General features: G+C 38.5%; 1 protein-coding gene across 1 annotated transcript; it reads right to left on the bottom strand.

The window, feature by feature from the left end:
• Window positions 1-5291: 5291 nt before the first annotated feature.
• Window positions 5292-24930, bottom strand: apoba (apolipoprotein Ba). The gene is made up of 29 exons (XM_076977862.1): window positions 24876-24930; window positions 24365-24421; window positions 23810-23922; window positions 23529-23674; window positions 23254-23401; window positions 22912-23064; window positions 22455-22579; window positions 22034-22122; window positions 21488-21935; window positions 21267-21381; window positions 20857-21000; window positions 20487-20692; window positions 19984-20188; window positions 19671-19850; window positions 19373-19588; window positions 19096-19263; window positions 18638-18843; window positions 18161-18343; window positions 17882-18012; window positions 17555-17765; window positions 17058-17230; window positions 16797-16972; window positions 16153-16274; window positions 15560-15939; window positions 7757-15295; window positions 7550-7661; window positions 7253-7282; window positions 6932-7118; window positions 5292-6681 (listed from the first exon to the last, which is right to left on the bottom strand). Exons 1-29 carry the CDS (start codon window positions 24928-24930, stop codon window positions 5461-5463), a joined length of 13239 nt encoding a protein of 4412 aa, XP_076833977.1. The 3' UTR covers window positions 5292-5460.
• Between the last annotated feature and the right edge of the window lie 1080 nt (window positions 24931-26010).

The raw sequence follows: 26010 nt of genomic DNA, 5'->3' as shown, positions 1-26010 counted from the left end.
CATCACATTTTTATACTTATTTCCTTCACGTTTTGGAGACTCTTTTTTACTATAGGCTATAGTTCAATGTCAGACCAATAATGAATCATTCCCTCGCTTAACAGTGTCATCAATCACACTTAACTCTTCATGTAAACATTTTGGGTATTTTATCATTTGTAAATTGTTCATTGCCTTATCTCACTTGAAGACCTTTGCAGAAAGACCTAGACGAGTACCCCAGCTAGTATACGTGTTATTTTATTCATGCTCTGAGTGCTTGTTTGCGTATCGGTTTGTTTCTACTCTTTATTCTTATAAAACCTTATTATAAATTGGGATATCCGTGGTAGGGGGCTTTTGGCCATGTTGCAGAGAAACAACAACAAACACACTGACTCTTGTGGAAGGAATCCAACTGATTTTCTTTGGCCTAAAAATCTTTTTTTAAGCATTACCCACCATGCCCACGCAACAACCTCTCATGTGTTTCACATGCTCCTCTTTCAGCTAGGCTTAGAGTTGCGCACTGTTGGAAAATATTATAATCCCTTAATATAAACCTTTTAACCTATAGATCTGAAGTATTTGAAACTCGAAACTTGACCTTATAAGTAACTACTGACTACTGTTATTTGCACCAGCTGTTGAACAGAATAACAAGTGTGCTGGTGTTTCAGATTTGGTCTTGTCAAAGCATATATCAAAAAGGCTTACATAAAGTTATAGCCTATTAACATGCTTTAGAAAGTCTGGTATCAGCCACACAGGGGCTTTACTTGTTCAGGAGGCCAGTAAGGAGACACTGCACACCAGCTCTGCTTCTGCATCAACAAGAAGTGCATCTTTATTCTATATTAAAGATTTCCTAGAGAGGGAAAAAGAAAAAAGCTAAATGACCTTTTGATTAATATGGTGCAAGGTGCTGATTCTACCCAAATGCCACGGTCTTGCAGAAACGCCAGCCTATACATGATCTGCAAGAAGGTCACGGGCGAAAAAGCAGACGAGGTGAGCTGCATGAAATCATCCTCTGGAGCGCACGCGATTTTTATCGGAGCCCTCGCTCTCGTCCAGCTGCAGAAGGCCGGGGCGGCCGGGCCGTCCTGGGCGGAGGGAGTGCCGCGGGCCGACCCGTGCTTTATTGCCTTTTACACACCCTGTAAATCACTGACATTTTGTTTTCACTCGTAGTCTTGTTACTCCTCTGTAGAAATGAGATTACTCATGACTGGCATGGCTCCAGCTCAGGGGTATTCGACCATGGGAGACGTTATTTATTGCGGAGGATGGTCCCGCTCACATCTGCGCGCAGGCTCCGGTTACGGCAGCCGCGCTGCGTTCGACGTCCGAACGGTCCTGCGTATTTGCCGGGTCCGTCTGATGCTTATGACCGGACGTCTTTCACTGGACACTTTCCCTTTGCTCTCTCTTCCTCTATTAAGCATTCCTTGCAACCAAAGTTTCTGTCTGACATGGTATTTAAAATATTCAAATGATGCCCCCACCTCCCAAAAACAGACCTTTACACATCAAAGTCATCATCATTGAAGCTCCTGTTCCTACTCAAAGATGCTCCTTAGATGCTCCTCCTTCCCACGTTCGGCATGTCAGTGATCAGCAGATCCCACCATGAATGTGAAAGTATTGACTGAGAATAGAAGATACTTCTGTTAAATTCATAATTTATCTACTCCAACACGTTTAACACTTTCACATTTCACACTTCATTTTTCACATTCCTCTCTAGCAAAGGGAGCAGTATATTGCTGTTTTTTTGTCAGCTGTCTCTGCCCTTGACAATAGGTACATGCCTACAGACAGACAAAAAAAAACTATAAATATACACTCACTGGCCACTAAATTAGGTACACCTTAGTAGTACCGGGTTGGACCCCCTGTCACCTTCAGAACTGCCTTAATCCTTCGTGGCATAGATTCAACAAGGTACATTCCTTAGAGTTTCTCTGGTCGATATTGACATGATAGCATCACGCAGTTGTTGCAGATTTGTCAGATGCACATCTATGATGCGAATCTCCCATTACACCATATCCCAAAGGGATTGAGACTCATCAGATCAGACAACATTTTTCCAATCTTTTATTGTCCAATTTTGGTGAGCCTGTGCAAATTGTAGCCTCAGGTTCCTGTTTTTAGCTGACAGGAGTGGCACCTGGTGTGGTCTTCTGCTGCTGTAGCCCATCCGCCTCAAGGTTTGACATCTTGTGTGTTCAGAGATGCTCTTCTGCATGCCTCGGTTGTAGCGACTGGTTATACGAGTTACTGTTGCCGTTCTATCAGCTCAAACCAGTCTGGCCATTCTCCTCTGACCTCTGGCATCAACAAGGCATTTGCGCCCACAGAACTGCCGCTCAAAGGATATTTTCTCTTTTTCACACCATTCTCTGTAAACCCTAGAGACGGTTGTGTGTGAAAATCCCAGTACATCAGCAGTTTCTGAAATATTCAGACCAGCCAGTCTGGAACCAACAACTATGCCATGTCACTTAAATCACTTTTCTTACCCATTCTGACGTCTACATGCCTAAATGTATTGAGTTACTGCCATGTGATTGACTATTCAACATTTGTGTTAATGAGCAGTTGGACATGTGTACCTAATAAAGTGGCTGGAAAGTGTAAACAAACGGCACTCTTGGATGGGTGTATTTGACCTCCAGGATATTGTAGCAAACTGTATAATGCCAATGCCATGATACTACATGTGGCAGAGCATTATAACAGCAGGACTCCAGTAATGTATGATTTTTGAGAGAAATGCAAGAGCATTATATGGTGCATTTTTATATATCCCATTGGATCGAAACAGAAAGCTTGTCTGGTCTCCATAAAGCATCAACTTAGCTGTTTTGCCAAGTATTCATAGCTAAATAATAGCTGGCATATTCCTTGAAGTGTTATGTTAAGTCTCTGACAGGTGAATGAGGAAAGTCCAAGACAGATGGAAAATGTCTTTTCTAGACAAACACCCCATCATGAAAGTAGGTAGCAGGCTACTGCATGGCTACAGAAGCCAAGAGTAAATGTATCTACTTTAAGCTAATATCTCTTAATTGGGCTGTCTGAAAATTTATTGTCACTTTATGGAATGTTTAATCTATTGTGAATAAAACATATATATCTGCATTCAACTGTACTTAAAAACTTCACAATTAACTTTTGTAATTAGGTTTAAAATGTTTACTACTTGGAAAATGAGTCCTAGAATATGCCACCTGACAGACAGAGAGAGAGAGAGAGAGAGAGAGAGAGAGAGAGAGAGAGAATCACTGCAGATATATGATATATGAAAAAAGAGCCTCTAATTAATTCTAGTTTATAGATATATAGTTTACAGACAACCTTTGTAAATCATAAGGCAGTATAAAATGAGACCTCGTGAAGTTATTAATAATGTAGTCACCCTGATTTTATCCATGAACATGAATCTGTAATGAGGAAAGAAGAGCACCGTTAATATTAATGGACCCATTGATAGATGATCACTACAAACACAACAAATACTACAAACACTACAAATACCACAAACCAGGGAAGAAACATTGTGAGGGCAAAGCTGGCCGTCACTGTCCCGGCTGTGTGCAAGGGAGTTTAAAGAGGAAGAAAGGGTCAGAGGAGTCCTACGCCCGTTCCCTGCAACCCCCTCCCAGGCGGTGATGATCTCGGACCCTTCTCAGAAAGAGCAGTGTGGGAAAAGCCGCGAACTCCTGTCCACAGCACAGCTCCGGATTCCAAACAGGTGGCAGACTCTCTGCTTAGCAACATTTGTTTCGGGCCCCTTTTGATAAGGGGTATATGAAAGAACCGCAGGAGGTAAAAGTTCCCCATCAGGTAACCAGGGGTATTATAGAGTGGGAATGTGACCTACAATATTAGAGCAGTGGGCACTGGGCATTGAGTGGACTGAAGCGAAACAGCTTTGAGAGGGAAATACTTCAGAATATTCTCAAGACATCTGGAGTCATGCAGTTAGTGGTTTGATAAGGGCTTGATGCCATTGCCCTCTAATGGCCAAAAGGAAAATTGCGTCTTATAATTATAATCTCAATTCGGTAGGACTTGAAATATATGTATTTAAACCCATACAATCTGCAGTACCGTGAATTTACTTTGCAAACGTTTTCTTTGTAAACCTTGTTTTATTAAAGTGCTACATTAGGAAAGCTTATATTTCTTTTGTGTAGTAGAGTTCAAACCACTCCTATCTTCTGCACAGGTCTAATGAGGAGGAGCTACAGAAAACAATTAGTTAGGATTCTTTTCAATAAAGGAGGTTCTACCACCACCCCCAGTAAATTTAAGTGTGTGTTGTTTAGACGTCTCGCCAAATAGATCTACTTCATATCAAGCCACAGAATTCCACTTGGAAGGATACTTGATTAACTTTACCATCCTAAAATACAGGATTTAGTCTGATTTCATTACGTTTTATGAAGAAACAAGTTGTTTTGGATCATGACATGAGATATGAACCAGCTTCTTGGTTTTAGGCGGACATCCTGGCATTCTGCTGAAGAATTTCTTAATGCATCTTAGAATTCATTGATTCATTGTGTCTCACAGTTGGCACTAGCATGAACATTTGTGTACACAATGTGGGACAAGGTTTTGGCCAACTGAACAGTTTGAGAATTTAAGTGTAGGTGTAATGACAAAATAGTGATTATTCTTCATCAATATTGCACATATGATTCAATCAAACGCTATGACTAGTGACAAAGTACAGACCACAAGTGACCCCACATGAAAAAAAGACAAACACATGGTGTTACAAGTGGTGTAGTATTTTGTGCCAACACTGTACCTATCTCAGTATCCTGAAGAGACTCCAAATTTGATATAGATGGAATTCAAATGTGTGCCATTGCCCATTTGCATTCAAACTAAATACCTTAGAACTGAAGCACTCTTTCCTTCCAATATAGAACTGCATTTTAAGTATTGTGTGTGAAACATAGCAGCCTTTGATATTACTGTTCTACTGTATGTACCTCAGTAAGTAGACTGTATTATTGTAGATAATACAAATCAGTAGACTGTATTAAAAAATCAGTAGATTGTATTATTGCACCCTGATCCACATCCTTATCTATCCAGACTTTGTAACACAGGCCTTTAACTTAAATGACATTTACTGGTTCATTCCAACAGGCGCATGTGCACTTCCCTGTGTCTTTATTACTTTGTAGCACCTTTTTTCATACACATTTCCATTTAGATAAAACCAAAAAGAACCAATAATTTTGAAATACAATTTTAAAAACTTTTAAAACTTTAATTATGTTATGTCAAAGTCTGTTATGCTTTAATTCATCCCAATATCAGCAAATACTGCTAATCAAAAAAAAAATTATACACAAAAGCTTAAACATAATTTTTATTTAAGTATATTTGAATTTTCAAAAGTACTTTAATATTTTATTTTTCAACTATCCAAACCATTCCAAATGAGAAAATCTATGCCATGCTTGGCCATTCATTGAAAGAACTCCAGTAGAAAGGCAGAAGAATGTCCACATCTATCTTTTTGTTGGACACCTTTAAATATGGCTGTGTGTGCTGCGAAGCTTTCTTTGCATATTCAATTACAATATTGATATGGGCGTGGAGAATCATTTCTAAGGCTGAAATATGTTCATTGATCTCGTAGTTGAGGCGCTCCATGGAGATCTCATTGTAGACCTCCTGGACTATCAGTTTTGCATTGTCTTTGTACTCAGCTGCATTCGCCCTTGCAACTTGAATCTGTCTTGAAATTTCTTTCATCATCTGATTATTGCTGGCCTCAGTGTAAATTCCACTGACGTGTGAAGAAAGTTCGCTTAGTGTCTCTGTCTTCAAAGAAGTAATGAACTCCCCTGCCATCTGGATCCAAACTTTTACAACATCACTCAGGTTCTGAAGCAACTTCTCTAGTCTCGTACCTTCCCACTTCTTCACTGCTTGAATAATCCGATCATGTGCAGACCTCACCGCAGACTTTATATTCTTCAAAATCTCCTTGCCATTAATAACAATACTTGTACCTGGGAGACTGAAATTCATTTCATTGATGTATTTTGCAATGCTGTTAGTTATAGCCTCCATGGAGCTGGTAAATCTACTAGAAGCCCGCTTGATTGATAGTGAAATGAAACGTCTCAGTCTGTAGTACAACTCCTGTCCAGTGAGTTTCTCCTCCAAACCTGGCAAGTGGAATTTGGTCTCACTCAGGAATTTCATGATGGCATCCAGTAAGATTTTGACATTTGATTCATAATGGTGAAGCAGATCTTTGATATTCTTTGACATCCTGCTGCTCATCTCCTGCACATCAATCTCTGGCATGGTCTTTCTTGTCTTTTCTAACATCTCTTTACTCTGTTGACTTAGGTGTTCAATGGAGTTCTGCATTGCATCAAATGTCCTGTGAAGGTCACTGTAGGCTTTATCCATATTGTTAGAAACAGCATTTTTCAGTTTTAATGCAGCACGATTAAGGTCCATGCCAAAATGAGCTTTGTGGTATTTGTTGATGAAGTCATGAATAGCTACTGTGATAGCAGGTAGCCTGGCCTTAAACCCATTTAACATGTCAAAGAATCCATTAATTTGCCAGGTGGTTTGCAGATTTAGTTTTTCGGGGTTCTTGAGAGTAGCCTTGAAACTTAGCATGTCACTATCCTTGTCAGGAGTTGACTGCATGAATACAGAGACAACACATTTACTAGCCATTCTATGAAATAGTGTTAATATTTTAAACTTTGCCCAGTCTGATCCACCACTTAAAAGACATTTATATTTTAACAGTAGATTTGAGTTTATTATCAGAGATTTAAGAATGATTTAATCTACAGTACATCTTCCATACCATGATCACTTGGCAGTAAAACACTTGGCCAAATCCTGAAGAGGGATTAATATGCATGTGCAACAATTTTATACTCACCAAGTATCTGCTGAAAAGCTTCCCATAATATTGAGATGGTGACCTCCTCGTAAACTGGAATCCAATGAACCCAGCTGAAGGTGAGGATGCTGAAGATGTGATGCCATTGTTGTGGGAAGCGTAGCGAAAACTCACATCAGTAAAGGTCTGACTTGTTACATCAATTTCCAGAGTGTGTTTTGAGGCTCTGTGAAATAAAATTCAATTAGTATCCACCATTTTTATATTTTTGCATGTTCACTAATCTTGATAATTCACTAATTATCTTCAGATAAAGATATCATTTTTAGTTCCTGTTTTTAAAGCTCCTAGAACATTTACCTTTGGGCTGAAGACACATCCCGTTTCATTCTGTCAGACAAAAATAAGTATAAGAATAAACAATATAATCTCATAGAAGAGTTACTGCTGATGAAAGCAATTTTGTTTAAGATCACTTAAGTTTTTTGTCTTTGTATCTAAATGGCTCTTTAAGTCACAGAGACATCTGGATGAAGGGTGTGAGAGTAGGGTAGGTAAGGTGGTAATTAAGAACTGTGAACACTATAAAGAGTATTAGGGATGTTTAAAAGGGCAATCAAATATGTTCTGCATTTGGAGTACATGTGAATATATTACCTGAGATTCTGAAGGAGGTCATGCTTCCAGTTCACTTTTACATCATTGTGGGAGAAAGTACATTTTCCATCCAGGTTCACAGCTTCGTTTTCAAGTAAGATGCTAACAACAGCTAAATAAGGAACAACGTAGTGGTAGTTAATGAGGTTAACTCCTAACACATATCAAATTGAATCATCCAATGGCTCAAATTACAGTAGATCTTACCATCCAAATCATATTCTAGGAAGGTCATGGTGGATGTGCAGGAAGACTTTAGTGTGTAAACAAATCCTGGCTCCTTGTTCTCCGTCTTTGCAGTCCATGTATTGTTGTAAATTGGGGAGGAAACTTTCACAGTACTGGATAGGGCACCAAATGATGGAATATATATACTGGCTGGCAGATGAAGTGATATTTCTGGCATCTCAATTTTCTGTTCAGGGATCGTTATTGTCGGCATCTCAAAATGATAGATTGCTTTTGTGATGTCATCTAGACTAATTCTGTGATTACCAATGGTAAAGGCTTTGGGTAGAGTAAATTGTGAAATAGTGATTTCATATTGTGGTACCTTCAAAAACAAGACAGCCATTTTGTCCATCATGTATTTTGTGTCAATTTTAAAGCTAGGGACTGTGACCTTTGGTAGACCTGGCAAAGTTATATCAAAGGTAGCTGTAATGAACTCGCCTGGGATTTTCAAATTTTGTAGATCTAATGTAAAGGATTTTACTTTCAAAGTTGTGAAGGGTACATCAAAAGTTGGAATAGTGATGGTTGGTGGAACAGAAATGGCATCAGGCAAGACAACATTTTCGATTCGCTGATCCACCTCTCTTATTTTCTGTGGTATCTGCTTCACCCAGTTGGGTACTCCAAGTGTAAATTCCGGAATGGTGAAAACAACACCATTTTCAAATACTTTTACAGGCAGTGCAAACAGTGTACCGTCCATGCTCTTGGTATACACCACATGAGTGGCAAATGTAAGGAATTGTAATTGGTCAGCACTGGTGACATCATCAAACTTCAACACATCCCAAAGGGTTTTTTGATAGAGAGGCAATTTGATGGACTTCAGAAATATGAAAGGACCTTCAATGGATTTAGTCATCTCCATATGTATCTCAGATTCATCATTAGACAGCATTAGATCACTGGAATGTTTAATTGATGCTAATTGCTCCTTGCAACTCCAAGTTAACTTGTGTTTGTCAGAAGTGATAGTAAGGTCAATATTCTCAGTTATGCCTGCAACACCAAGGTTGGATGGCTGTGATATATCCACATTAAGCCTAGCAGAGAGTGTTGTCAGTGGAACAAACTCAAACAATGCTTGTGCAGAATGCTTTCCATTGGTTGAAAAAGATGCAATATTCACCTCATTATTGCTAGTGTAATTCATTGTGGCATAAACTCTTCTTAGAGAAGCTTCAACAGCAAAGGTCTCAGTCATGCCAACATTCCAGATTTTAGTCTTTTTGTAATCAGCTTCAGATGTTATGTCTGTTTTCATGGTAGAACGTAAGCCATTGGCATTCAGGTACACAGTTGCTTCATTGTTTAAGGATTCTGTAAAATATCCCTTCTCCATGATTGTTTCGCCAGTCTTTAGCTTTAGAGAACTCTCCAGAGATACATAGGATGACAGTGCCTCAAGTGCAAGATCATGATTTATGCTTCCTTTGCTTTCACTTTTTAATGAGGGAAGGGTATAAATGTATTGAAGCTTCATGTTGGAAGCAAGATTAGGCTTGGTCTTGGTATTTCCTTTAACTGCATGATTTAACTCCACTGCAAAAATTGGTAGATTGATTTTGATAACATTGGCTAGGGAACCCTCCATATTCCTCTTGGTGAGGCTGATAGTGCTGTCATGAGTATATTCTGCATTCTTGTGTTCCATGGACAGGGTTGTGGCCACCTTCAGTCCTCTCTTCTTAGTGATGCTAGTTGTACCATCAAGTTTGCCTCTGAAGAACTCAAACACAGACGTAGAAGATGCTCCCAATTTCACAACAATATCAGATTGATTGTAGAGACCACCATTTGAATTTACACTGATCACTGGTGACTTGAGTGAAAACTCATATGTCATATTTCCTAGAGCAGGCAGCATGATGTTGTTCTGAATATCAGGTAATGTGAATGTAGGTAGGGTCAACTCTCTGAGTGTCTCAGGCACATACAGGACTGGCAGTTCTAGAGATGGAAGCACTAGAGTGTAGGATGGAACTGAAAAACCTATCATTGGAACTTTAAAACCTGGTGTGCTAACCTCCTTGGGGATGAAATAGCTGAAGGCAGGCAACTCGGCTCTAAAGGCTGATACCTGAATATTCAGGATTGGTACAGTGTACCCAGGGACAGTGAAATACCTTGGTGGATGGTTGGATGTGTCAATTTTTAATTTGTCAAACTGGATCCTGGCCTGGTTATAAGAATCTGTTAGTGCATCAAAGATTTTATCCCTTCCTGTTTCAAAGTGTGCTCCCACAAACTTAGCATTTTCATTAATGAAATTATAGACAGGCTCAAGAGCTAGGTCAAATGTATGCTTGTCAGAGTTCTTCTGGTACTGAAGCTTGAAATCAATGTCAAAAGATTGATGTGGAGTTGTTAGAAGGTCTTTCAGGGCAAAGTCCTCCCATAGAGAGAATTCTCTGATCATGGGTGTTCTTGTATCAAAGTATGGCACAGTCATCTCTGGAATAGTTAGGGGGACTGTCAGAAAATCAAGATTAGCTTCACCATCCACTGATACATAGATTACTGCATCCTTCTCACTGTTGTCAAAAGTGACATTGTGAGTATATTTATATTGGTTGAATCGAGCCAGTCCCACCCAGGAGGCATGTTGTTTTTCAGAGTTCAAAATAATCTTATAATCATTCTGGAGATCTATCTTTCCAGTTAGTTTTAGGGGTAAGGTAATTTTAGAATTTCCTTTATTTTTGCAGTCAAGAGTAATCTCAAATGGTTGGGCCAAGAAGTCACAGGAATTAGAGAGGGTTCCACTCATTTTTCCAGTCAGTTCTGCATTGTGCGATGCCATTATTTCCATTTTGAGACCTTCAGTTTGAGCCTTCCCTGTCAGTTTCATCACACTTGTCTTCATGAAGGGAGTCTCTGTTTCGGCCCAGACATCAACTGTAATGTGACTTAGAAGGACAGATTCAGCATTGACTGATTGTTTCATTTTCAGGGTTTTGCTGTTTGTTTCTCCATCAAAAGTTAGCTTTGAAGTACCACTATTGATACTGTAGACCAGGTTGCTCTTATGTATGCCCTCATCGGAGTACTGCTTGAATGACCATTTCCCATTCCCTCCATTTTCAACAGTCACAGAAATGGTTCCAGACTCAAACTGAGCCTTTGCATTTTTAGTAATCGTGGCCTCACTTGATATATCCAGAGAGGGGATGTTCAGATTATGGTTATAAGTTGTGTCCATATTCAATGATATTCCATTCTTTAGAGCAACTCCTATAGTGTTGGTAAAATCAGCTTGGTATATTTGTGTTCCAGCCTTAGCAGTTGTTTTTGCGGTTGCCTCAGCTGATGGTCCACTGAAAATAAGAGAACCTTCATGATCAACAGTAAAGGCCAGGTGGTGGGCTTTCATTGTTTCACTAATGACCATTTTCTTCATTTTTGGAGATTCAATCTGAAGCACTGCATCCAAAGAATAGCTAAGAACCTCCAGAGTTGACTTTGCCTGTGAGGTTAAGGTAGCTTTGAACTGTGGTTCTAACTGTTTCTTTGTTGTATTTTGAATTTCTGTCATTGTCGTGACTGAGTAGTGAGGGGAAATTAATTTGAATTGTCCATACAGCTTTCCAAAAGCAGGAACACATGGTTCAAATTGAATATGAGGAAGCTTGACTTCAGGAATTGGTAACATGGTAATTTCAAAATTCTGCAGATTTAGTTTTGGTATAGTGATTTCTGGGACCTTGATTTCTACAAGTTTGAACTCTGGGAAGCTAAAGTCAGGTAGGTCAAATAGATAAAGAACTCTTAAGTCACCAAAAGTAGACTCAGGATCCAGTTCTGGCATTTCAAACTTTTGAATTTGGTCAATGAATTCAAGAATCTTCTGTTTAATTGATTCAAGATCAATAGTGATAGAAGGAACATTTAATAAATCCAGAACTGTGAATGCTGGTACTGTTATCACTGATGGGATTTCAATATCCTGAAGTCTTGCCAAGTTTATCTGAAGAGTAGGAACTTGAAGTGTAGTAAATGGAAGAGTGAAAGCCTGTATTTCAATTTGTGCTTTCTTGAGGGAATTGAGAGCTCCCTCTACAGCTTTGACCATTCGATTAAGATTTCCATCATCTTTCATCAGCTTTTGAATATTTTCAGTCAAGGTCTGAATCTGTGAAGAGATGTAGGCAATCATATTCATGTAGGATTCACTTGCCTTTTTCAAGTAAACAAGAATTTCATTTCTGATGTCCATGTCACTGATTCTTGCTTTCATATCTTCAATAATGTCCTGGACCTTCAGTTTAATGTCTTTATATGCTGTGGTGTCAATTACATCCTTGATCATTCTGTAAAGCTCAGACATCTTGGTGTTTTTTAGTTGATCCAAATATTTGAACAAGGAAGCTTGCATCTCTCTTAGAAAAGTTCTGGATGCCTCTATTTTTTGTGGGATTTCATAGATATTTATTTGTTCATTAACATAATTTGTTACTTTGCTGATTTCCTTGTTAACTTCATCAACAAATGTGTTGTAATCAAACGTCTTCAGATATGTTATAACCTTTAAAATAAATTCATTGAGATCTTCAATGTTTTGCTTGATGTTGATTAATTTTAATTGACTAATTGTGGCATCCAGTATTTGCAAGACCTTATCTGAAAAGTATTCAAACGGAATAGACTTTAAAGCTCCTACAATTTCCTTAACAGTCTCTTGGATTTTGTATTGTTTGAAAAGAATCTTTGTCTGGTCCAGGAAAATGTCCATCTTCTTTTGAATTTCATATCTTTGAAATAGCTCTCCCATTTTTGAGTAAACAAAATTGATTTTATCTACAATTTCATATTCTTCAATCCAGTTAACAATGACATCCTTCATTGAATCAAGCACCCTTTCAATGTCTTCAGAGGGAATGTGATCAGACAGCTGATCCACATACTGAACCAAATCAAATGAGCTCACATAGTCTGCCATATCTTGAACAAGCACTAGAATGTCAAACGTCTCTATGACTTGTTTCAGTTCATTGACTGTCTTCTGAAAGTTTACTATAATTTCATATTTGGCATCAAGTTCCTTCAACCACGTCATACTGCTGTCTTGCAATTTTTGCAGATCAATGTGACCAATTATGTCTTCAATGGCAATGATGACTCTTAAGATTGTTTGAGTGATATCATATGTTCTGTCAAAGGTCCTTATTTCATCTCCAATGTTTGTCAACATTTGTGACCATGGTCTGCTTTCAACAAAATCTTTGATTTGAGCCTTTAAATTTCTTATATTGATTGCCAGATCAGTTATAAATCTCTCTGAAGCCACTTTAAGGTTCTCCACAGTTGCTTCCAGGTCATCTAGGGTGATAGCGTAGTCGTGTGCTAAAGAGAGCACCTTATCCTTGGCCAGGTTTAATTTGTGCTGCAGATTGATTTTCTTTATCAAGTCATTAACTTTTTGAGGGACTTTATCCAAGTTCTGCTTGAACTGCCTGACTAAATCATTGATGTCCAAACCATTGAAATATTGTTGAAGGGACTCAAGAATATTCACAATTGTGGTTTTCATTTTTTCCAAAGCATCTGGAAGGCTCTCAATAAAAGGCAAATTAATTATGTGGCAGTCTGTGTTTTTATCATACTTTAGGAACCCAGAAATACTGAATTCTTGATTGTCCAATGTAACATCACTAGATTCTCCAGCTTTACTGAATATATTTGTGTGGATCACTCCAGAGAGTTCAACACCCATATCAGCTTCTTTGTTGTAAATACTAATCTTTTGGTTGTATGCATGATTATTTAGCTTTGACTTGAATCTCCACAACACAGACTGCTCATTGGGTATCAACAAGCCATCAAACTTGTTTTCAATATGGGTTTCAACTGAGTTCCCATTTGGCAACAAATGTGTGGCAGAGGCTCTGTAATCATGGGATTCAGCAATAGCAAAAGGTTCAGCTTTTAAGAGGAACTTGCTGTAGAGCTGTCCAGAGTGCTTACCATAGAAATTCACTGAACCATCACTATTGAGAATAGCATCAACAGTGAGGCTAAATGGCATAGCCATTGCTCGGATGTTATTCACAAGACGCAGAGCCCTGGAGTTTAGTTGAGTCTCGCTGTTTAGAACAGAGGACAATCCAGCAAATTCCAGTTCAAACTTGTGACTGATCTGTGAATCCAAGACGTCTGCCGTAGAAGAACATTTTATTGAACCAGCCAAGTCAGAAAAGGTGATTCCACAGCTGGTTTTGATGGGATTCTCGTCCATGTATTTCCCAGTAATGCTTCCAATTGCCTCTAACTTAAATGGCTCTATTTTAAGATGGCCCTCATTGCTGACACTGATGTCAAACACCTCAAGTTTATTTTCTGAGGACAGAGATGCAGTAAACGGTAACATGTTAATCTTGATATCATGGGCATATGAAGTACCATCACAGATTACATTTTCTGTTTTTGATTGGAATGTCAGGGTCCACAGAGTTACAGATAGGCTATGGCTTGTCTCAGTGCTCATCTTCTGAAAGATACCTCTCATGGCGTTGGAGAGGATCAGGCCTTGCTTATTCAAAACCAAACTCATTGTGTTTCTTGCATCACCCTCAAAAGCATTGCCTTTAAAAATGCTTTTTAGCATCACTTCACTGTCTGAGATTTTGCCTCTTACATTGAGCTCTGCTGTGTTGTCCAGAGCTAATCCTTTACATATAAGTGACATGGAGGCTCCTGTTCCATCAATACTGGCACTGAAGACATTCTCAAATGTCATAGAGCTACACTGTAGGGTTGTCGTACAACTTGTGTCCAGTCCATTTGCTCCCAAAGTAAGTGCACCTTTGTGTGTTCCTTGACTATTCTGGAGGTTCATGGAATTATCGAAGTTCACTTCAAGTCCCTTTCCATTCAGAGATCCAGTAAGCAAGGAATAAGCTCGGTTTGTTGCATCATCTGCTTGGGTGTTAATTCTGAAGTTGGCTTCTTCAGTTGTCATATCAAGTGTAGTTTGACAGCGGAGAGCTTTGCCCAGGGCAGTAGCACTAGCATCAGACTTTAAAACCAGTTGGCCATCCTTGTACTTCATTTCACCTGTGTGTTTCAGTCCATCATTTTGCGCACTTGTTTTGGATATAATATAGAGTTCCTTATTGAGATATTCTCCCTTGGTTACAGTTTGACCCTGAATGACTGACGAGTCAAACTTTAATACAGACTCTCCTTTTCCTTCCAATTCTAGGAGATTGATGGTGTAGGATAGGGCATGTGTAGAGTTGGCAAACAGAGGTCCTACTTTGAAGTCTACATTTCCCTTCCCTTCTGCAGTGATCTCATTGTCCATAGAAGCTGAATGAAACGAATAATCCAGCAAAGTATGAAGACCAAATGGGGTGGCTGCTTGAAGCTTGTAGATTCCTTTGCCAGTCACTTTGTCAGTAACAGTTGAGCTTTCAAAGATACTAAAGCTAGCATCAAGAAAACTGTGGTTGACTGAACCATTCACAAGATATTTAAAGGTGTCATCAAAAGTGCCTGTGACCAGGGCTGTACCTACATGAAAAATAAAAAAACAATAGAGATATAAATATAGAGAACACAAATATTGCCTATATTGTATTATTTGAGTATTTCAAAAATGCAATGTTATTATTTTGCTTTAAATGTACATTAATTTCTAAAGCATAACAAAAATACATGATAATATCAGTAAACACATTTTTAATTGCAAAATGCATTAATATATCTTAAATTGCATTTTCAAAATCTCAGAAGAAAGAATATTTTTTGTTTTATGAATATTTGAACAAACGTTACCTTCAATTTTATACGAAAGGGGTGTAACTGGACAGCTGGCCATAACTTTGTAATTAGCAATGTAGCTTGGAACATTAACATCAACTGTGTAGTCACCCCCTGAGACAGAGGCTTCCCAGTCATAGAAGTTGCTGTTTACTTTAGCTGTTAACTCAGCCAAGCCAATATCAGGCAAGGAGAAGTCCCAGCTATAGGGAATTGTGAAGGATGGAATTCTTTGCTTAGTTCTAGGCACATCTAAACCAAGGAAAGGTACATTAAGAGGTGGAGTTGTTAACACAGATGGGATTTTTAGATCTGCAGAGGAGATCCCACCAAAAGGAAGAGGCAGTGAGAAGACTAGCTTGCCATGGCTGAACTCATATCTGAAAAGTGCATCACTGAAAAAAAAAAGACAAAAAATTAATAAAATGTGGAATAATTTCAAACGTTATAAATTAAATAAGCAATTGGTTTATTACTGCCAATTAAAAATAATTATAATACCAGTAGCTAATACAGAAAATGTCTAATATAACAGACTTCTATTTTGTTGATTTTGTTTCACTGGTGGCATGGACTTATATTTTATTAATTATGAAAAAAGTACTTACGATTTCAGATACAAGTTTTCTGGCACAGAAGGCAGTGTGAAATCTGAAATATATCTTTTGCTCCTCAGGGTTTTCAAATATGGAATGTCTTCTCCAAATTTGTCAAACCAAATGTTACCTGCCTGAGGATAAAATATGGACTGGTTTTTAAAGGCGTACAAAACAAATACTCAAGATCTTCTTCCTAAACACATTACAAACATGTGTGTTGTTCATTAATTGTATGTGCAGTTAATCTCCTCAAAGCCATGTATACCATACTGAGAATAACAACCAAATTTGTTTAAAAAATACATAAACCCTTAATTTGATCAAATCATGAAAATAAATTGTCACAATACGAAGGCCCCCCGCTGGCCATATTCTACGTTTGTCTTGTCATCGTGATGTTGTGTTCGTCCCTCAGGTGGGCGTGGTCCATTAGGAAATCTGACACCTGTGACCTGAGGGTCGTTTGTCAGTCTATATATGTCTTGTCCATGTATCAGTTGACTGCTGGTTATTGTGTCCATAATTTGGATTATGTTACGGGTTTTGCGTTGGTACAATTTAAATCCTCCAATTTTCCCTGAGACTGGTGTGAACGCTTCCTTCTTTTTTTGCCTTTCACAGAAATGGGATGAAGTACACTTTAAAACACTCACCTCTATACCTTTCAAAACTATATGTCTAAGCTTCATGTCAGTTTTGGCCACCTTTTGGTCAAGTATATCATCAATAAAAGTCTTCAGCTGGCTGCTGTAGTTATTGATGTTTGGAAAATGTTTTGTAACTCCAGAATTCATATCTGACTTCATCTCCAGTTCAAACTTGTTCTCATCTGCAAAGCAATATGTCAAAACATCAGGAATTGTACAGTCTTCAACTCAAAACATTACATAAAATTGGATATGGAATATTACTACCATATCTAAGGATGGCTTTCTGCAGAGAGGATGTCTCTGGCATGTTAAAGGCTGTTTCAAGTTTCAGAACAAGGCCCTTAGTATTTTTTAGACTGGCAGTGGCAGAAGCATCGATCTGTAGGGCAGGGACAGCCATCTCTATCTCCAATACACCATCATCCACTGACTCAAGCCTATTCAGAGACAAAGAAAAACCAAAATTACTCATGAAGTGACTCTGACTAATTCCATTCTTAACTTCATGTAAAGAAACAATCTATGGAGGTCTATGGAACTTTTTAATTGTTTTTTTTAAAGAAAAATATAGATATAAAATTTTATATCTAATAGCCATCATTTAAACACGTCAACTACACTAAAACCAGGAAAGAGTGTCATTTGACCACAATATCTCACTGTGTATTTTATGCTGTCTATATACAATCAGGCCATAAATGTGGTATTACCGTATTAGTGGTCAAGTGAAATTAGTGAAATGAAAGCAGCCCACACTCTACCTGGCCCGTCCTCTAAAGGAGAGTTGGATGCTCTTTCTGTTGGATACATCAATTGTAATTCCATGCAACCTTTTTCCATTTCCAACGGTATCTGTGACTGCCACCTTAATACCAGCCTCAATATCATAGTCTGGTATTTGAAGTTCACCGGTGAAAATATTCTTGTTACGGTTGTATTTTAAGGTTGCAGTGGCTTCTGTAGATGTGATGCCTAAAGGAGAAGGAATTGTGGCATTGAAGGTTTCAGTATTCTGTCTGAATTAATCTAAATGGACTAAATGTATTGTGTACAGGAAAAAACAATACTGAAAAATGAATTCTTCTTACCCTTGGCCATAAGAGAAACTACTAAGGAATCAGTCTTATGGCGTCCCTCTTTGCCCTCTCTGAGAAGTTCATATGCCATGGACGCAGTGTATTCTGAAATGTCTCCAGTGGGCTGAAGTTCCATATCAAAACTTGGAGCAAAGAGTTAATTCAGGGAAATTCGCAACATGTCAGTAAGAGACCAGAGAAGTTACAGCACTATGGTTACAGCACTATGGTTACAGCACTATGGTTACAGCACTATGGAAAGAACAAGGCCAGCTGCTGTTACAATCTTACCTTGTTTCCCCAGTTAGGGGATAGTACGGGGCATTGTTGATGGAGCTGGCATTGCAATAGCGAAGTAATGTGCAGTATTTTATACCAGGGAAGATGGGAGTGCATTGTCTAAAATCAGTCCTGACCCTCACCACGGAGGGCATCTTCCTGACCATAGTGGAAGTCAATGAAAGCAGGTCATTGCTGATTTAAAGGAAATAACAGAAATATAATCATTAAGAAGTCAATGGTCCAGTGTTTTTTTTTTCTAATTTATAATTCTCTATTATTACCTTAAAAATATTGAATACAATTGTAATGCATCATTCTCACTGAAAAAAACTATATTCTATTCTTAATTGTAAAGATGGTCTTTGTTTTTTTATGCCAAAGAGTATTTGCTTGTGCATTTGAAGTCTAGATCTTTTTACTGTGAACATTATTTCAGATGTGTATGAAGGGGAAGCTAGGTGCACTAAAGTGTGGAGAGCAGCTTACCTGATGCTGATCAGCTGGGCGTTTGCTCTCGGGGCAGGAATGGAGAGCTGGAGCTTCCCACGGCTCATTGTGAATTTGGCATTGAGGCCACTTTCATGGTAGATGTTTGTGTGCATTCTAACACTAGCAGGTGCAATCTCCGGGATGTAGACACCCATCTGGGTAACAAACTCCAGTCCCACTACTGGCCTGAATGAGAACTGTTGCTGTGAATGATTGTAGAAAATGTTTAAACTTCACACACTGCAAGTAAAAAATCAGTATGGTGATGTACTAAAGTTTTCAAGTGAAGAATATTTCATAGTTCGTTTAAACGTACTATCAACATCATACTTCAGTCACGGTGTGCAGTTACAATTGTAGAAGCCTGATACTGCCCTCATTAAATTAGATGACTTTAGATCAAGTAGGTTAAGTTCAGATGTATGATGAGATATAGCCTTTAATGAGAAGGTTACCATGCTACGGTCATAGGTCAGGCCTCCTGTGGCACCAGGTGCAAATACCCCAGCCAAAGAGAACTTGAGAGGCATTCCAGCACCTGTGGGCAGGGTGAAGGCTTTGTCCAAGAACACATAGTGGGCAAAAAGCTCATTATCTATTCCAGACGACAGTCTCTTCATAAACTGCAGACATAAAAAAATGGGCAGATTTGAGATGATGTTCTGAAGTAATTGCATTGTACATTAACTAGTGCAGCATTCACAATGTGTTCTGTGATCTGCTAATACGTACTTCTAGGGGAATGGTCTTCATGAAAAGTTCTGAGTATGTGATGATGTTTTCAATAATGGCATTGAGTTCATTGGTCTTTATGTAACCCAGTTCTGTTCCCATTATCCGGAAGTAGGCCATGGCTTGAGGGGCGTCTTTGCTCTCTTCAAGGTATTTGAGGCCTTGACTGATCTTGTCAAAGTTGTCTTTCACCTGCTTCATGATGTTTTGGGAGACCTGTGGAGATTCTGCTCTGTGAAATCTAGCACATTTTGAAAGATGCTATTTTCTCATACATGCTGTAAGTTTCTTAGCATACCTCTCTTCTCATCCTGTTGCTTCTTAAGGGACCAATCCATTTCTCCAGGACCTGCTTAACTTGGGGTGGAACCTGGTCATTGGCCCAGTACATAGCCTTTGATATGGCATCAGGGAAGAAACCATCTTCACCAAAAAGGGCCTCGATGTTTGCCTCAAAACCTTCAGCCTCCAGGCCAATCTGTAAAATATATTTTTTTTACATTTAAGACCATTAAATGCTATTAAAAATAACTTCAAAAAATGTTACATTTCATTAGGAACATTAAAAATGTAATTGCATTAAAGTTTAATTGCATCTAATGGTGCAATACCTCCAGTATTTCTGCACTGAACATATCAAGTGTGGTTGCTAACAGGACTTCTCTGGGCATGTAACTGGCGGAGTCAAAAATCACATTGCTCTCTATGGAGCCAGTCCATGGCACCTCAACTTTGTAATTACGAGAAAACTTAGTAAAGTCCAGTACAGAGGTGCTCCCTTCATTCTCCAAGACATATCCAATGTAGTCCTTTACTCTATATGAGAAAGAGAATGAACAGATGTCAAATGTGTGCTGACGGGTGTTAACAGTTTGTCTCATAAAATTAAGCTTAATGCTGGGTATTTCTGATGCCAGGATTTCCCTCATCTAAAATACAAAAATGGAAATAGAACATTTAAAGACAAGAATAAACGATTCATAGATAATGATGGTATTTGTTGATGTATACCTTCTGATAAAAACAGATGAATATTAATCAAGGAAAAACGATCCACAGAGACATTATATCTGTTAGTATATTCTATAATTAAGAGCACGCCCAAGGAACATACGTCTGGAGATTTGGGTCTTCCGTGTCCAGGAGGTTAGCAATATGGGACATAACAAAGCTCTTGACCTGCGGATCCTGCTCATTTTTCAGAGTCTCCAGCACCTGTTCTGCTGCCTCAGGGCTCCTCATTAACATCAAATATGCAGCAATTCGCTTCTGGGCAAGTGCTCCTGTGTTCTGGTACTGCTGCACCAGTGCACGACTCACCTGAAACGAACAATGGAAAAGATAAGACACTGAACTCTTGATGGATACGGAGTATACACAATATGGATTTTTTTTTACAGTACAAAAGAAAACCAAACAAAGGATATGTCACTGAAACTTGGCATTATTTTTAGAGGGATAAAGGTTGTGATAGATATACTTACATCTGAATCCACTTCCATCAGTCTGAAAGCCTGGATGGCTGATTTTTGTATTGACAGAGAAGCATCATGCTGGTTCATGCACTTTATAAGAGAGGATTTTAGAGATGGAAAGCCTTCCATATATTTCCCCATGACACCGATGACCTGTAAAAAAATCCATTTTCTTTTCATTTATAAACCACCTATATTAGTAAAGTTACAATAATAAAATATATAACATATATTTAGTAGCCACTGGCCCAATGGAAAAATAAGTAAAGGACACATGACTCTGAAAGTTACTAAAATTTTTGTTCTGACAGGCACACATTACGATTTATGAAATATCTATGTGCCTGTTCCACTAAAGCGCGAAAACACTGCTTATAAGAAACAATCTGGTACTACTTTACAAATAATTATGTGTGTACCCTTAATGTGAGAAAGGTTGCATCCTCATTCCCTGTGCAGTCACCCAGCATGTACTCCATGAATTCTGACACCTCTCTCACTTCGGGAATTTCCAATGCACGATCTTGAGGCAGTCTGTAACACAATGCACTTACTTAACAAGAAATTCAGCTTAACTCTCTACTCGTTGCATTAAATGTAAGAGGAAACACAGAAGGTTTTAAAAGCTGAAATTGCTCACTTTTTTACTGTGTTAGCAAGGGCATACATAATGGCCTTGCTTGGATTGTGCTGGGCCATGCTGAGCATGTCTCTGAGTCGCTGGGGGTTTGCCTGTGGCAGCAGACCCAAAGCATACACCACAGCATCTACCTCTCGGGCTGGGCCATTGACGCCTCTCAGGATCTGTAGAATGGCACTGGTGCATTCACTAGTGCCGCACTGGAACAGCACCTGCCATGTCAGCCACTTTGAAATCCCCACCATCTCCTCAACCGCCAAAGACAACGACTCATTCTTCAGGCCTCGGATCTGAGACACGAGGTTTTGGAACAGGCGTGCCCTCTCCTGGTTCCTTCCTAAGTTGGTCAGGTCATTGAGGGTTTTCATAGAGCTAATAATGTCCTCCTTGTTCTGGACGAAAGATTTGTCTTCCACTTCTCCTGGGAAAAGCTCTCTCTGCAAAGTGGCTGTTCAAACAAAGGAGGATAAAAGCCCCAAAATTACAATATAGCTATTTTATTGTATGATGCACTAAAATATGTTTTACATTTTTGACGTTACATACCATCATTGCTGAAATATCTGTTGTTGATTTTCACAGAGTCTTGTAGGGTTAGACTCTGTTTCACCTCGGATGATATACCATACTGACCCCTAGAAGAGAACATGCTAGAATTAGTCTTGAATTGTCCTTCTAAATATCAGTTTACTCATTCAGATTGTCAACTGCTGTACATTGGGGTGAGACAAAACAGCAAAAGGAAATTGACACAAAAAAAAAGAAAAATCTGTAAATTTAAGATGAAAAGCCTATGTGAAAATATTGTGGAGCAATACAGGCTTTTGGTATAGAATGTCCCTTTATATAAATAAAGATCCAGTGTTATTATATGTCCAGAAATATAGCTGTTATTTGAAAAATAGTTATGGAAAGATACATATTCAAGAACTACTTGGAGTTGACACTGTCAGAGCAAATTACTGACTCGTGAGAGAATGGAATGAAGATGTGGCTCTCTGTGCACTGGGCCTCTGTCATGTGCTTCCTCCTGTTGTCAAACTGATAGTTACAGGTCTGGGTGCTTCTGATGAGCTTGGAGATGAGTCCATTCTGGAGAAAAAACATTATTCTGTGTTTATGCAATTTTTAAATGCAGATTTTAGATCCAAATGGAGTGTGCCAGTTTATTTTTGCAAGTACATTCATCAGCTTTTTCGATTTGCCCATCTGTAAAAAAACATGCCCCTATAGTGCTCGTGTAACACAGCTGTTAGGGCAGGTTGAGCATGGTGCCACTAAATCCAGCATCATATCTTCCCTTCCCATGAAGCGTACATGTCATACTAAGAAATATGTAAGATTCTCTGGATAAAAGCAAATGTGGTACTGTACATGTACATACACGAGGCTGTACCTCATTTTTCATTAACGCTATGTCTCACCATGCCTGGGAGGAGGGACAGAGGACTGGTGGGGAGTTGGTGAGGAGAAAAATGGCTGCACGCTGACAGATCTCTAACCACGGTGACATCAACATCGATGTCCTTCCTTGAGTTGACGATGAGGTCAGTCTCACAAAGTCCATGGATGGTAGTCTTTCCAACAAAGGACAAGATGCTCAATAAATAGCCACACAATAATTGGCACAATGGCGTACAACATTACGAATTAGCCATAAAGAGGTTAAATAACTCTACTGTATGTACAAGAATATCAGACAAATTGAATTTTGAAATATCCTGAGAACTTGTAAGAATACACCCCTTTGTCTTAATTAATCTTACCATTTTTCTGTTATGCTCCTCCTCTATAACAGGCACTAGGAGAGCAGAGATGATCCCTCTTTTGACATTCACAATGGTCTCAGGTTCATCCTTTTCAGGATAGATGGAGACGTTGGTCACCTGTTCCACCACAAAATTCAACGGGTTCCTGCAGGGTTACAATAACAAACAGTTACTCGAATTAATTATCTGATCATATAAATAAATGATCTGTAATTCAGAAAAATAGCATTTCCCATCAGTGTTGTTTGGAATGTTTCACAGACCACACTTACTTTTCCATGGCTGCCCTGAAGTCCTTGGTTCCAGAAACTGGATTGTAGACTGGCTGACCCTGAGCGTCGATGACAGATACTTCATTCAGGGAACACTCAGTGGTACGCAGGACAAAGCTGCACGCCAATGGAACCTCAAGTTCCACCTGAGTGAGGAAAGATGTGGACAATGGAGAGCTGAGAACTTATCTCCAGTACACCATAGAATCTGAACAGCTTTTATTATGTGGACATTTGGGTAAAAGCAATGTTTCCCAGAGATATTGTGATCATTTTCATACCTTACAGGAGATTTTTGGACCACTCTTTAATTTGGATGTGCCAGTCACCCCATTTGTGCTCTCTGCTGTGTACTGATAAATATATTTTCTGAAGTTCTTAAATCTCGTTGCCACTATACATCAACATAAACAAACATACACATGAATAGTACATCAAACTGAACATACTGATTTTTTCCTTTTTTAAATTATATTTGCATATGAAACAACCTAAATCAATTGATAACTGTGTTCACCTATTACAGTTTTACTGTATTGCTGTTTCCTTGTTAATGAGTTGTTTGCACCCTATGTCATAAACACTTCCAAATCATCACTTGAAACAAAGACCTTTGAACCACTGGCTGACATAGCGGCACTTCTCTGAGTCAACACATTCATCAATATGCCTAAACATCAGAGTACCAGGGTTCAGAGTTGCTATCTGTCAGGCTGATATCAACAGAGCAGTCGAAGCTAAAAACCGAAGTCGTATTGGTCATAGATAGGACCACATGTGACACAAATAACCAAGCAGAAGTACACAGATGAGTAGTAACTCAGTTGGCCACTTACATGGACATAATGATGCTTCCACTCCAGACTCTTCATCAGACACTTCAGTGCTTGACTCTATGAAGTTAGAATCAAAATTGTCAGTATGGTCAAAAGACTCTAATTTATTACACTCTAAATTAAAAAGCTCCCTAGCATATACATTTACATACTGTACATTTCCTTACAGTAAACATTTATTAATTTTAAAATATGTCTAAATTATTGTAATTGAGACTCTGGCTGAGGTATATTAAATGAGACTATTTATTCATCTCATTAAAGTAGTTTATTTTACATTTGTGAACAAATTATATGGAGAACCAAAAGTTGTATTGTACTGAGAACCAAAAACACAACAAAAGACAGGTGCAAGTGTGAGTCTCCTATCGGAAAAAAAGCATTTAAAAAACATACAACTCTTATCTCCTTAAAGGGTTAATCACATTCATCCAACATCATGTTACAACATAGTTTCATGTAAACAAGTGTACATTAAAATGAACAATAAATGGTTATATGTCAATCTTACCAGCCAAAGCATAAGCACTGAGAAGAAGAAACAGGAAGAGCTTCATGTCCCCCATGATGGACACTGCAAGCTCTGCTAGCTGCTCTTCTCTGCTTTGGGCTTACAGACCCTCACTTAACTGAGCGTGACAGTCAGACAGTACCTGAGACTTTATAAACTTCTCCACCCTTCACACTGTCCTCCAATCAGGCTACAGGCTAATGATATCACTAGGTTGCCAAAGTCTTGTGTCATCCAAAGTTCACAGGACCAAGGTTTAATGAGTTTTTTAGAACATCTATATTATTATAATTAAAGACCTTTGAGTATTTGTATTACATAATGGATTCTACAGTCTTATAACAATATACATACATTTTGGATATGAGCATTTTGGACACAGCAAACAAACTTAAAAAGGGTTTCATTCAAAATGGATTTTTGAAAAGAGTTCCACTGTTTTCAAAGAAGGCCAGGCTTCATGGCCAGTTTTGTTGATTGAGAGCTAACCCCAAGTCAAAAGAAACCTGTTCACTATCCATATGTAAAAATGTTCATTAGTTTCATTGGCATCACACTATGTGTCATCATGAACAGGAGTCATATTGTAATATTCAACTGCTGTATTACGTGGCTGAAAAAGATGACACTGTAATGAACTATGAGATACGTGACTGGAGATAAGTAAGTGTTTCCTGCCAAATACACCAAAATTTCAGCGTAATAGTCTAGATAAATAAATAGAACCCCTATAGAAATGGGAGTGCAAAACAAGGGATTATCATTGTTCACAAAATTATAATAAAACACACCCACAAATTGGTCTTGTGGTGAGTTATGTGAAAGATGAAACTGTATGTCATAGTCTATCAAAACTGATAAGTTAGCAGTCTGATTCACAGTACACAGTACCACAAGATAAAACACATAACGTATATCCAAACTGCCCAGTTCAAAGTCCAGTGTAAAGAATGCTAATTATTAAAAGTTTACTTTCATGTATCAAAATATATAACATGGTCTCATAATTGTATAGATCAAAAGATTGCTGTTGAGATGTAAACCAATGGGCTCTAAAACCAAAATATCTTACATGTCCTTACACTTTGGGCAGTGAAAACCAAAGTCACTGATGAACTGAACTGATGATATCAGA

The sequence above is a fragment of the Brachyhypopomus gauderio genome, chromosome 17 (assembly GCF_052324685.1).
Source record: "Brachyhypopomus gauderio isolate BG-103 chromosome 17, BGAUD_0.2, whole genome shotgun sequence".
NCBI classification, from domain to species: domain Eukaryota; kingdom Metazoa; phylum Chordata; class Actinopteri; order Gymnotiformes; family Hypopomidae; genus Brachyhypopomus; species Brachyhypopomus gauderio.
This window is presented reverse-complemented; position numbering and strand designations above follow the sequence as displayed.